Source organism: Camponotus floridanus, unplaced genomic scaffold (assembly GCF_003227725.1).
Source record: "Camponotus floridanus strain SB8 unplaced genomic scaffold, Cflo_v7.5 scaffold9, whole genome shotgun sequence".
NCBI lineage: Eukaryota > Metazoa > Arthropoda > Insecta > Hymenoptera > Formicidae > Camponotus > Camponotus floridanus.
Window position 1 is genome coordinate 3,497,733 of NW_020229860.1, and position 14,552 is coordinate 3,512,284.

At 34.9% G+C, this 14,552-nt stretch overlaps 1 protein-coding gene across 2 annotated transcripts in view; it reads left to right on the top strand.

Moving 5' to 3' along the window:
• Window positions 1-14,552, top strand: part of LOC105255624 — a 202,342-nt gene that overhangs the window by 78,206 nt on the left and 109,584 nt on the right. For both annotated transcript variants that reach the window (XM_020028903.2, XM_011265040.3), the window contains 2 exons: window positions 8,257-8,418; window positions 10,129-10,312. In XM_020028903.2, coding sequence (XP_019884462.1) covers window positions 8,257-8,418; window positions 10,129-10,312 — 346 coding nt within the window. The remainder of the gene's footprint in view (window positions 1-8,256; window positions 8,419-10,128; window positions 10,313-14,552) is intronic.

Here is a 14,552-nt window from a genome sequence, read left to right on the forward strand (position 1 = left end):
TTATCGCCGTACTTATGTTAGAGCTATACCACTCGAGTGCGTCCGTTGCGTCTATATGTTTCGAAACTTGTTGGAAATGCGCAAGTTAGCGATGCGGAAATGACGAGTTTTTAAAGTGGAAAAAAAAAAAAGAAAGAGACGTATCGTTTGCTCTGCACACAAAAGGATAATGCAACGTCTTGCACCGATATAGATTTAATTTCTGCTTAGTCGATTTTTTATTATCATGTTTCGTGCAAATATGTCATCGTGGTTTTTTTCTTTTGCCATCCGTGCACGGACGTAATATTCACAAGAGATACATCTGTTACTATTCTTTTCTTTAAAAGGAAAACTAAACTGTAAAAATATAGAGTTTCATGTTTTTATTTATGTTACGCGAATTGAGCTGCTCGGAGACAGCATAAATAAATTGAAATAGCCTGAGGCAGATTGAATTTGTCAACAAACTCGTTGTCTAGCGAATGGTAAAGTTGAATGAAAACTTCTCACGGGGCGTAACTTGGAATTAAACGAACCGCGCTTGCGGTATGCAAGAAGCCTCGGATTAACCTAGCCTCAGACTATCAAAGTTCTATCGTTTTTGCATATTGGATTCATGCAAATATGCCATACGCCAAATCTTTCACATCTTAGAACACTTAATATGCAAGATATTTTAAAACTATTATCCATTCCCGAGTCATCTAAATCTGTTATTCTTAAGTCTATTATTATTTATTATCTATCTATTATTACCGCAAAAATATCTATCTTATCAATAATTTATAATTTATAATTTTACAATTAAAAATAAAATAATAGATCTTGTGATTTCACTGCATGTTAAATACGTCTAACGTGATGTTCTTAAGTAAACGCGCAATCTTTGGATTGTAAGTGGCATACTCGAATTGAAATCGGCTTTACATTTCTACGGATGTTCGGCACTAAGCCAAAGCCGATTATGATAACTCACCTATCTCATCGGCAATAATTAGGACGGGTTGACTCTTCGCGCCAAAGAAGATCCTGTCCCTCGGCTTTGGTGCTAATTGGTTCATGTTCGATAATCTTTGTTGTTCGCAGCCGATTAATGAGCACTCGTGAATCGTTTACGTTACAAGTTGAAACAATACAACTATTCAAAACATCACTCTAATTTTTGGTAATTTTTGTGACATTTAAAACTATAACTAAATAATACCAAGAAATATAAAGTAAAATAGAAAGCACATATAAAATATATTATACGGATGATGAAAATAAAAAAATAAATATTTGCGAAATTTAATTAAGAATGCAGATGTTTTTATTAATCGTTATAAAAAAAGATTCTCTTTAAAAGATATCTTATAATGCGCTTAAATGATATTGCAATGTTAATTGTTCGATTAATTACTGAAGTCAAACATATAAGAAACTTATTATTCTACAAATAAATCGACGTAAACAGATATATTCACAATTTCTCAGTTGCATAGTTTTAAAAAATAATATGTATTATGTGAAGAAATTTCTTGATTTTTTGGTTTCTAGATTATTTTCAAATTGTGATATATTCTCAATTTGATACGCTTTATATGGCTCAATTTGATACGCTTTATATGGCTGTAGAAATGTATACCGTTTATATTAAACTGTCCCCTTTATTTTAGATTAACATCAATAACTGTGAATAATATTCAATATTATTTTATGCAATTTATTCTCTTTAATTTTATCAATATTACTCGAATTTGATGAAAATATTATGATTGTCGAACTAGAAAATGATTTCCAATATAACCCACGTGTACGCGTGCGTTAACCCACGCGAACGCATATGCATGCACTTCTATTTGTATACGCATTATACATATTTATAGGAAACAAAACAATGTAAGCGCGGCAATGGCAAGTGCGAAGCCAATTAAAGTGCAAATGCATGGAGATGCGGGTGGAATACCAAGTAGCATACTGACCGGAAAACTATAAAATCGAAACTCATATCAACAACATCCGTCATATCAATATCGTCGATACGCTGAATTTACCAAAGGATAAACAATAAATAAATAATCATCAATATGCTAAAATATATAGCGAGATTAATAAAATAAATAGAAGACATTAAATACAAATAATTTACATAAACGTTATATTCCTGTAATATGTTTGGATAAAATTGTGGAGAATACGTTATTGAAATCGAAAATTAGATGCGATTAATTAAAGTATGAGTTTGTAAATAAAACTTGCGTAACAGCGGCTGAATTGAATTTATTTGCATTACTGTTTTATATATGATATTTTACATTTCAAAGCCGTTATATGATATTTTACATTTGAAAGCCGTTGAGAGAGAAAGAGATTCGGAAAATTCTAAACTCTTAATTCAACATGAATATTATGTGAAGTGAATTAAATTGCACTATAGAGAATACAAATTAATGTGCGCGTGCTCGCGTACACATATGCACATACAACGAATTTTGATGCGATGGAAGCAGCGCGTATTAAAAAGTCAAGCGGCGCACACACGGAGGTGAAAAGAACAGTTTCGGAATTATGCAACAACAACCGGCCGGTTTTCAGCCAGATATTAAGGTTAATAAATGAAACATAAACAGGATTTCCACACGCCAGTTGCACACAGCGGAAGTTGCAATGTGGTTGGCACGCTTCTGCTTTTGCCGGGAATTCGAGCGTTTTCCACTTATAGGAGAATCGATCAGTGCAAAGTCGTTTCATATGAGACTACTGGAAGTCCGCATTATTGGAAATCAGCTTACCACATGGTATCGACTGCGAAGTAACAAATTACATGGCACTCGCCATTGTCGATTCAATATCGAGCGCGAGAAGCATCTGATCCGGCTAAATTGCAAAATGCTCAAAGATATACATTCGGCATATCAGCAATAAATTCCAATCTACTATTGGAGATAATAATTCTCAATTTTGATTTATCGTTATGTATTAATTCTTTTTCTAGTATCCCAACGCTATATATCTCTTTTGTACTTGTAATATGCGAATATATATTTTTAACATCATTCAGTGTACCATTAGTGCTTTTCTAAATTATACGTTCTGTTATAATTTAAATCATTTACCTATGATATTTAAATGAGATGATTAACGAAATAAATGTAGAATAAGTTCATGAAGTATTTAAATATATTGTTCTTCATTTAATCATTGAATATAACAAAAGATTAAATAAATAAAATTCTATCAAGTCTATAAACGATAATTTCGATTATTTTGATATGTCTTAAGACGATCGAAAGCTAAGTGTAAAACAGATATGGTAAATATCAGGTTCTCGTAAATCGGCATACGCAATAAATCTGGATATAATACTAAAGCTCGTTTCCCCGTCTTAAGTCGAGCGAAGTAGAATCGCACCGTGAACGTGACCAAAAAGAAAAATATGGTAGCCCATTCCTTTAAAGCTTGAAACTATAGTATAGGATTATGGTTATACTGTGCTCTCGAGAAAATCTGTTCGATATCGCGGAATAACGAGTGCACAGCCATTGTAAATTTTTCGCAGTCATTGACATTTAAATGCGTTATTGCAAAAAACTATTATAAGAAATTCATGATAGATAAAACAATGCCAATATTAAATTTTTCACGAAATAATACAGCGTGATTTACCTTTAAAATTATCGATAGAATTTAAATCGATAAAATATAAATTCGGTATCCCGGAACAGTTTTCAAATATTCTGTAATCCAAATAGAACTCAATTGAAGTAAATTTACGGATTAAATACGCAATGAAATGATCTCGCGAATATCACCAAGTTAAATTTACACTTTGAATTGCCGACTCGCAAATTATATAGTTGTCACTGGTTTCGCGCAAGTTCAGCAGATTCTGTCAAGTGACTATGATAATGAACGATCTTTGAGAGATAGCACCTTGTGACCCCCTCGTTGACTATCACTGTTCTGTCTATTACTATGGTAATACCGTCGGCCTTCGTTTATCGTGGAGCAGCTGTGCGAAAGAGCCCTTCGGACCCGGCGATGTGCGCATTTAAACGAAAATTATTAGATACTTACGAAACGATCGACCGTGCATACGGTAGACTGCGGAGACGACCATTACACCAGATCGCGTGTCGAGTCTACATGGAGGATGGCTCGATCGGATCGCTAAAATCGAGCAGCGTCGACTTCATTAGAATTTAACGCTGTGCAAAGTGAGCGCTAAGTGGATCTCTTCGTTCGACTGTCGCCCGCTGCACCTGCAACCACGATTTTCCGTGGCTTACCTAATTAATAACTGCAACTGTACGTGATAACTCACATTTTTAGCGTTAGATCCCGGTTATAGATCAGATCCTTTTCTTGTGCACAGAAAGCAGTTCTTCAAATGTATTTTTGAAAAACTATGTAAATTTAAAGGAGGCAAAAAGGCTACAAGTTTAGAATTTTTTAATTTAGTACGATATAAATATCTTATGTTCCTTATATTTTGCTTTATTTATTTTTATCTATAAACCTATCATTATTTTTCTACAGATTTAGCCTTTAGGTATTTTTTTAAGTGAATGTGAAAAAAGATATATTAAAACACCATAAAAAAATATAGTATAGTATACTGCAGATATTTATATTGATGCAAAATAACCACTATTTATTACAATTAACATCGTATTGATCAATTAATTTTACTAATCGTCCCATAATATTCCAAGTTTATGAGAAATGTTAATCTGTACCTAATGAACATATCGTGAAAGGATAATATCAAATCATTTATTATTGATTACATAGTCTGCTAATCGAAACTGCATCAGCTACAAGATAACTGCATCACACGTAACATGATTTACATATTATTATCTATATCATCCAAAGCAAATATAAGTTTAATTTGAAATCAATCTTGTTTTGCTTGCGCATATTTTCTCGCTAAATTAAAGTTTATAGAAGAAAAACACTTTCATTTTATCGTTTATATTATATTTATAATGAATATATTTTTGTATTGTAAAAAATTTACAATTGCTTTAATTAATTATTTAACGAGAAACGCGATATTTATATACATGCAAATGTCATGCAATTAAAAAAGATGATTGCCTTTCACCTTGAATAATTTAGACAAAAAAACTTCATAAAATAATATTGAGATGAAAGTAAATATCCAGTGGCTATTTGTGATAATAGCTACTTAATAGCCGTCAACCTCTGAATAATCAAACAGAAAGCGCGGCATTCATGAGTGAATACTATGGCAACAGTAGAATCCCAGAGGATCTGACAAGAGGAAAACGGAGCACGGCACAAAAGCCGTCCGCGTGGAGTACGTCTTTGTTTACTCCAAACTATCCTTCATTCGTTTTCGTTTTTTCCTCGATCTTTCTCGCTCACTTTTGGTTCCATTTGGCGGTGTCTTCCCTCTTTCTTTGCCTGCCGAGTATCGCCAATTCTTATCCCCTCGAATCGTCTTGGCAAGATTTCTTTTATCCCGGCGATATCGCGCTCGTCCCTCTCATCCTCCGCTCTCGTTTAAACATCCCCTCCATCTCGTAATCGAGACCGGATCGATGGATTAAGAATCCAATTGCGATTCTTTCTTTCCTATCACCTTCGTCTAACATTCCCGGATCTTATGTTCTCATGTCTCATTCTACATATCGTAAAATCTTCTCAAATCTAACCGTCGCAGGCCCGCCGGCTGGTTATCCATGTCTGACAAGAATCGCGCGCGAGAGATGCACTTTTTTCGAAATATATTTCCACCATTGCGGCACCAACGCTCACGACGGAACCTACCTATAGTTGTGGAGGCGAAAGCAGCAGCAGTAGCAGCGGCAATAAAGTTTGCTTTATTTTTACTATCCCTCCGGCCAAGTACCGCCCCGTATTTCCTCGGGATATTGACATATCGGGGGTGCCAGGGCTTCTCCTCTTAACGCCCTTTTTACACTGGCACGGAATTTATGTCTTCTTCCTTCTCTCCAAACCCCGCTCTCCTCTTCGTGCTCTTCCTCTTTCCTGGTCCCTTCTCTCCTCACCACTGTTCTATGTCTTTTCTACCTCTCCATCGCTCTCTTCTATCTTCCTCATTCTTCTTCTCGGTCATTATTTGGCGGCGTCCCCTTTTCACCACGCACCACCTAATTCTCGTTCTCCCTCTGTCTCCGATTCTTAGACAATTAATCACGCATGCATATCTCCGCGTTCGCAAAATCAACCGGAAATCTCTGTTAGAGAGCAAGTTGTCGTAGTCTTTTTTTCTCGGTAAATTCTCGATCGATTTTACTATGACGTAGCTATAGCCATTCTTGACAACGATTCCTTCGTCGGACATTTTCGTGATGGCCGGAGAATGCCATTTGGTTGTGAAATGTCATGGAATCTCGAGAAACGAATGGTATCGAATTTTCTACGCAGCAGTTTCAAATCATGGAGAGAAATAGAAATATTTCGGGCGTGATATAAAGAACCCATGACGAATATTTGCTTACCTACTTGAAAATTGGATTATTATTACTTTTACTATCTTTTACTTTGATACAAGATTTTGACACGTGTCTTTAATATCAATATTTCACTTTACATTACTATCAGAAATACAAGGCAAAATTTGATTCAAAAATACAAGATAAAATTTGATTAGACACTCGATGGTATCTATTCAATCCCGAAAAAAGATTAAAGATTTTTATCAAAGCCAAATTCCGCAGGATCATCTGTACATAACATAACATGACGTTCATTAACTTTTTGCAATCGGGCTAGAAGTTTTTTTTCCTCTCTCTGTAAAATGCCATTCGATGAGAGACGAAGTGGAAAGAACTTTTATACTATATTAATAACCGTATTTTTGTCGGTTCGTCGGGCATATTTGAAAAATCATTGGACGAGAGATGCGATAACGATAAAAACGCGAAGGCGCTGTGGACGCAATCCGAGCTACCGCACCTTCGCGTTTTTATCATTGCCGCATCTCTCCGGTTAGCGGAAAAACAATGAGCAATCTCTCGTCGAAGGGGTTGTATGTCGCTTCTCTCCCTCCTTTCCTCCCTCTTTGTCTCTCGTTGCGTTTCTATTTATTGGTATCGCAAAACGTACGGCTGCGAAACATAGGAGGACAAAGAGGTGAAAGAGCTATGCGAGAAATACGGGGGATAGAAGAGGATAGGAGAGGCGTAAAAGAGCCGCGGACACAACGGCGAAAAACGCAATATCGTGTCGGGAATGTCAAGCCAAAAGCAGATCGAGTGGATGTTCAAAATCGTCCGACAAAGCTTGCCATTTAGCCAGAATGGAGAGTCTTCCAATGTGTAGCTTCGATTGTTGAAAAGCACGCGGCCGGTCATGCCTCGCTATGAGCTTTTGGCGCAAGTCGGAGAATATCGCATATTGCTGAACCGCAGTCGATTATAGACAAACTTTATTCGATATCGATATATGTATGATCACATCTGCCGGTTAAACGATTCATTGGTATATTTGGCCACTCGGATGTTCTCCTATTTACATATCGATGCATGTAACGTCATGCACATTTCTAGAATTAATAAAAAACTCATGTGAGGTTTATAATTCTGATATGTACAATAAGAGAATCGAAGCCACACATTATTGACATATACTCGTACATTATATTTGTGTAATAATACATATAATTTTTATATAATAATATAGTATCTTTATATATAATTTGTAATATAAATTAAAATGTGAATTGAATATAAGAGTACTGTGAATATATAATTTTGCTGATAATCTAAAAAGAAGGATAATCCAGAAATGATTTTAATTTTCACGCATAATCATATTAACGAAAAATTTATTGTATCACTAAATGACTAAATCACTGATGACTAAAATTCTGCGTACCGAATAAAAAGTTATAATTAATGAAAAATTAATAAAGTTTCGACATGGCATATTATTATTAAAAATCTCGAATTGTAAAATATATCAAAAAATTAATCGTCATATTTATTTTAAATCTGCTTTGTAGAAATTCGAGTTTATTGTCAGATAAAAAAACTTTTTTATGAAAATATTATATTAAAAGCTTGTATATAATTTTTCAAAACGTATATTAGGGTTATTTTTTTCCTTACGGTAGCGTATATTCTTTGACGTACGATATTATAATACTATCTCTAATGCTACTTTACATTTTTAATATAATTTCATTAATCGATATGCGCGCTATGTTTATATTTTAGCATAAAATGTGCTATGTGATGTGAATATGGAATATTTTGATGAATCTGACTGTTTTATGAGAAATGTTGCATTCTGTTTCAGGTCAAGTTGATCTCTGGACACAGAGCACCACCGGCTGTGCCTGTAGCTTCAATTCGTCCAGCAACGATTGCGCTTGTTGTGTACCATCGGGCGGCTGCAGCTGCGGTGCAGCTTCGCCAGATAGATGCGCTCAGTGTGGTCTGGAGCAACATTGCGCGAATAGTAAGTATTATTAAATAAACTACAATATATGGTTTCTTCAATTATGTAACATAATTAATTAATTGAATACACATTATATACATTTTATTTTAAATGAAGATATTTTGTGCATATTATTATAGCTAATTCATACATTAATTAAAGCAAATATACATAATTACTATATTTTGATGAAAAAAAATGTAAACTAAAATTCTAGTTTCCCACTTTTTTGATTATTCTCGATTGACAAACTAACGTATTCGCTCTTTTGGCTTACAACAAATATAATTACATCGTGTCAGAAAGACACGGACGATCTCTTTTGAGTCTGTACCGGCGTTGGAAACAAGATTCGAGCCATTAAGCTACTTGCCGCTTCTCATTTGCAGTCGTCCGTGTCGCGCGAACAAGTGGAAATTAAAGCGCGCGCACGGCGAGCGAGTCTCTTTGGAAACAGTTCGCGGGATGAGGTGAAGAAAATGGGGAGGAGGTGTGATTCAAAGAGTGAATAAAGAAAAGAAAGGGAATAAGCGTTTATAAGAGGATGAATCGCGATCCACTCAAAAGACTTCGAGATTTCCGAGGAAGAAAAGACATGGTCTCGATCGAATGTTGCTCGTTTTACACGAAGGAATAAATCGTATCGAGGAAATTACTCTTGTGTATGTCTTTCTTTCTCCTAACTAATCACTCTTGACGAAGTTTTTATGCTTCATTCATCTAACTTTTTTTGCGTTAATTACTTGAAACGATATTACCTTCGTGTTTCATCCATCAAATCTTTCTTTTCTTTGATTTCTTCTAGCATCATAGGAAATATATATGAGGTTATATAGATGTACCTTTTCTATATACATGGCTAGAAGAGATTATAAATTACTTTCTCGTGCAAGTACACGGGATTAAAATGCAAATGAAAAACTTGTAACGAGAGTAAAAAATTATAAAAATTCACACTTTGATATCTTAACAGCAATATGCATAAATATAATTTTTGAATTTTATATAATAAGAATTGCATACATATATTTTATTATTTCTCTAAATATACAAGATAAAAAGATCTCTTATAAATTTGAAATTTGTATTGAAATTTATAGCTTCTTCAATGTGAATTTTAAATTTGTTTTACATAAGAGAATTATATTTAGATTGATATACCAATGATATAGACTGTAATGTAAAAACGACTTAATTCCCAAGAAATATAATACCACGGAGCTTACAAGACAATATTCGCACCACAATCACGAAACACCCTGCGCAACATCCCACTGGGAGGGAAGCAATTAAGAATCAAATTACACACTATGGCAGATTGCCTCATAATATTACGCCGGGCTGTCGCGACTCGTCGTCGCCCGAATAGCACGGCTGCATAGAGAGCACCAATAAAAGTATACGAGCAAGAAAAATTGTTATTAGCCGCACTTCATTTTTCTCTCTTTCCTATTTTTCTCACGTGATTTCGCATGGAGATTATAGTGCGAAAGCCCGATATTGTGAAATAAAAGTATTACACTTGAATAAAGAGAAACGTAATTAAATTGCAGTTACATATATTGGGCAAAATATTCATTATTACAAATTATTATTACAAATCTAAGAAGAGAGAATAACTGAGAAATATTTCGCGATATAATTCGCGTAGAATACGAGCGACTGAATTCGCTGTCGCAGCTTTCCTCAGTATTTTTACACCAACACGATCGTCTTGTTCCGTTTCAGTGTGCAATATAACATTGGACAGCAGGCAGCTGTTCAGCAAATCGGATCGTGGCTTCGGGCAAATAAAGTCGCCGTATCTTCAAGGGCCCTCGAGGTGTACATACAGATTCGTGCCGGATACTGGACAGCGGGTCGAACTGCAGATATATCGACTGGTGTCCATCGGCCGACATAACGGCAGCGCGTAAGTAGCTTTACGCCTCTTTTTCGATTCGCTTCGCTCATATCGCTTAACGGCACATTCTTTTGCGACCTTCCATGCCCCTTTAATACCGCGATCGTAAACTTTATGGAAAAGTATCCTCGACACTTATATAGCAACTATATCTTCGGTTACGGCCTTTCATACACGTAAACTTACATTGCCTTACGGTCGAGTAGAGTAATCTTGAATATGTAATGACATATGAGAATATTAAAGATGGCTTAAAATCTTTGTTATTTGAAGGTATTCTTGAACAATATTGCGTTTATACAGAGATATATTTAGAGATATATTACAGATATATATTAAAAAGTTGAAGATGAACAGCCGAATGTCTTTCTCGAAATTTCACACGATTATTTTTAATGTCATATAAATATCAAAATTAAATATTTTAAGCTCCTTCCTTTCTCATACACACACATACACATAAATAGCTAAAGAATGAACAAGGTTGGACCGATATGATTGGAAATCGCTCTCGTCGATAGCCGTTTCAATTTGTCATACTTCCGCTCTTACGGAGCCGATAGCTCGGTTCTCGAGTTCCTCTCGACTTTCGGAGAGAGGTGAGGAGTCAGAAATGACGCCGGCAGAGCTACAAGAGAGAACTGAGGTTTGGAAAGAAAAATTACTATTTTCTGAAACTCCACGGTACTTTTTTAACCCTACCACGAGAGCACGAAAGCTCGTCCATCTCGACCATGTTCATGGACAAACTTTGTGGCAGGCAGAAAAGGCCTTCGACAAGCTCTGAAAAAGTTCTTACAATTTTTCGACAAGGCTCTCCACCTCAATCCCTCTCCTTATTCTGTCGTGTGCCATGACGATGAAATCGGTAGGGTTTACGACGCGCCGCGCATATGAGCGTCTTATTCTACTGGCTTTTGTTTCCGTTCTCTGGAATACGCAAAATATACAATTACATAGAGCATCCGTGCTCTCGCTATTTGTTATCTTCCTCAGAATATTATATTTCCATTAAATTTTCAGCCACAATCCGTCGAAATATCGTACTATTACACCTAGTAAATTATGTCGAACAATTAAATTTTATAAATCAATTGCGCGATTAAAATTTCTATGAATTTACAATACACATAGGATCTAATAATTATTTAGCTCAAGAAATAAAAAATAAAAATTTTATTAGTGATTTAACATTTTACTCGTAATAATATAATAAGAAATGATAATATTAATAAATGATATATAATAAGTAATATATAATAAATATATTTTTTGAGACAAATTTCGATCAGATACTTTTAAACGATTCCAACAAATTGATAATTTTTATGTTTTTAGAAAATTCGGAATGTATGCGATTAAAAGATATAAATTTATAAATTATATGTGTGAAATGCAAATCTACATTTCTTTTATTAGAGAAACGAAATGTTTCCTAAACGATCTGTGCCGCATGCTAAGAGCATCGTATTTTAAACACGGATAAAAAATGTAACAGCCAACTTTAAGTCCACTTGTTAGCAAAGAAACAGCCGGTAAGCTGAAGGTGAGAAATATCGTTACTTTTGTCTGCACGACCAAGACCATTCGTGTTTCTTTCCTTTTCCGAGCGCTGCGCTCTGAGAAATTGCAATGATCGGAAAAAACAGCGCTATTCACAGTAATCGTATCGTACAAATCCTCGTGTACGAAAAAATATTGGTGTTTGATTGGTTTTATCGTGAAAAATTCTATAAAATTTTAATATCACAACCTACGGAAATTTTGTAGGTCATTTGCGACGCGTCTAAAAATCAATGATAGAAATATCATCATAAAAGTAAAGAAAACGGTGAATTGAAAATATTTACATAATTAGATGAAGTTTGAAACTTATTTGTGATGAAAATAAAACCATAGCAACTCGATGGCGAAGAAAATATATTTGCTGGCCGATTAGATTGAAAGTAGAATATATGAGAGATATAATCGTGAATAACTATGATGTAGATAACTGATTTAAATACAAGCTTTCCGCTACAGAGTTATGTTTGTGAAATTACGCACAATCTTTCGAGAGGATTCAACGTATACGAATGAGATTGAAATGCCCGGTTTTCGTAGTTTACGCAACATATGACGCTGAATTAATACAGGACCATAGAGCGGAGTTGGTGGAAATATGACAAACGACACATGTTACACAGCGCGGTCGTGTAATACGTGTGTAGTTTATGCTCGTTAAGTTATAATTAATGTAACTTTTCGGGCCTTCCTCTATGTAGAACACCATAATAGGTGCCTTGTACTATTCTGTCACGTTCACTACATCCCTCAAAGAACAAAAGGTTGATTGTTGATTATAGAATGTTATTACATATAACAGATACATTGTCAGATTAATACATCTCAATATTTTCCTCCCCAAAATCCAAAAAAAGAAATGTTTATTTTATTTGATTTTTTAAATTAATTATACCAATCAATTCGGAAATTTTTATTAAATTAAATACCATTTCGATGGTAGTCGCGCCGCATTTTACAGGTATTTGTGCCTCACATAAATCGCATTCCGTTTATATCGTCCCATCCTACCCGACAAATTCTCTTTCATGGATGCGAATCGTCTATCTTACCGCTGTCCCACACAGGTGGACTTTCCGAGGTCCTTCTCGGGGAACACTCATACGAGTTTGATAATGGAACGTGAATTTCGGGGAGAGGAACAAAGCGCGGGCCACTCGGGTGTTCCATGTTCAAGTCGAAAACCGGAAGATAGGTGCTCCTAATCCCGAATGCTGAGCCACGATCATCTCGATGTACGCGCACACATTCCCGATGCGACGCAATTGGGTCGGGTCCTTGGCTGGACATGCACTTCATTCCGTGAACGTCCCTCGAACGACCCACACGGTGCGATTTCGGGTCCGACATCGTATTAAGTTGACCACTATAGTAAACGTAGTCTCGAACGAAAATCGAAAGCAGCACCGAATATCATCTCCTCCCTGCAAAGCCACGTATTGTGCCAATTGCAGTATTTTACTGTACTTTGAAATGCTAGTTTGTTAGTGAAATTATTACTTTTTGATAAAAAATTTTGTTAAAAAAATACACTGTCCAAAATTATTATTCGCCAAAATTATATTTGGTCTAACTTAGATAAATAAAATCGCGGAATAACTGTTCGTAGCTTTTGTTATTCTATATGTTTGTATTTCATTTTAGAGTTAAACGAAAGTAATTAATCGAAATACTAGACTCTCTGCGAAGTTGAGCGAGTATAGTATTACAACCATAATACTCGTACATTTGAAAATTGATTTGCGCAAAAGACAGTACATTCTACATATATATGTATATGTATAGAGATAATATTTTAATCACACTTAAGTCATATGTAATTAATTTATGAATTTATGAATTTTATTGAATGGACTGTGAAAATTTCATCTACTTTTCCTTAAATTTTTGATTATATATATTCCTGAAAATTGGAAAGTGTTGCAACGCAACACTTTATGCATGTTCGCCACTTTCCGAAATTGCATAAATTAACCATAAGCGAACCGAAAATTGTGATCGCTGAATGTGGCAGACTATCTTTATAATTCTCTTGTTCCATTTATATAAATGTATTTCGATGTATCTAACTATTCGCTCATAAAGTTAATTAATTCGCAATAATGAATGGTACGTCCATAGGAAAAATACCATTATATGAAGGGAAACTCTCCAATATTAATTTGCGAAATTGGATGATTAAATGAGGCAAAAGGAGGATTAATTTAGATACATGCGGATATATTTATTCAATTCGTGGGATTGGGAAGCCATAGACATGAAGTAATAAGCTAGATAATAAGAGCTGATATATATATATATATATATAAATTATTCGTAAAATAATAAGTTAGATAATATATATATATATATATATATATATATATATGAAAAATTCGTCAAAAATTCCGCCAGTTTTGATTGTGATGAAAAATATGAGGGAAGTTAATTAAAAGGCATCTCATGAATAATATATGACGAACGCACGAATTATAGTGGACAAAGTAACTCATTATCCGTGCTCATCCCTCGCGAAAGAGAGACATTAACCTGCAGAATACTGAAAAATTGCCTTTACTATAACGGACGCACACACATGCACCGTAATTAATTCATCGCAATATATCGTGCGGGAGGCACCTTCCGCATTACCCATGAGATGTCCCGTGAATATTCCGGCTGGCTTGTTGACGGATATGCATGCGAC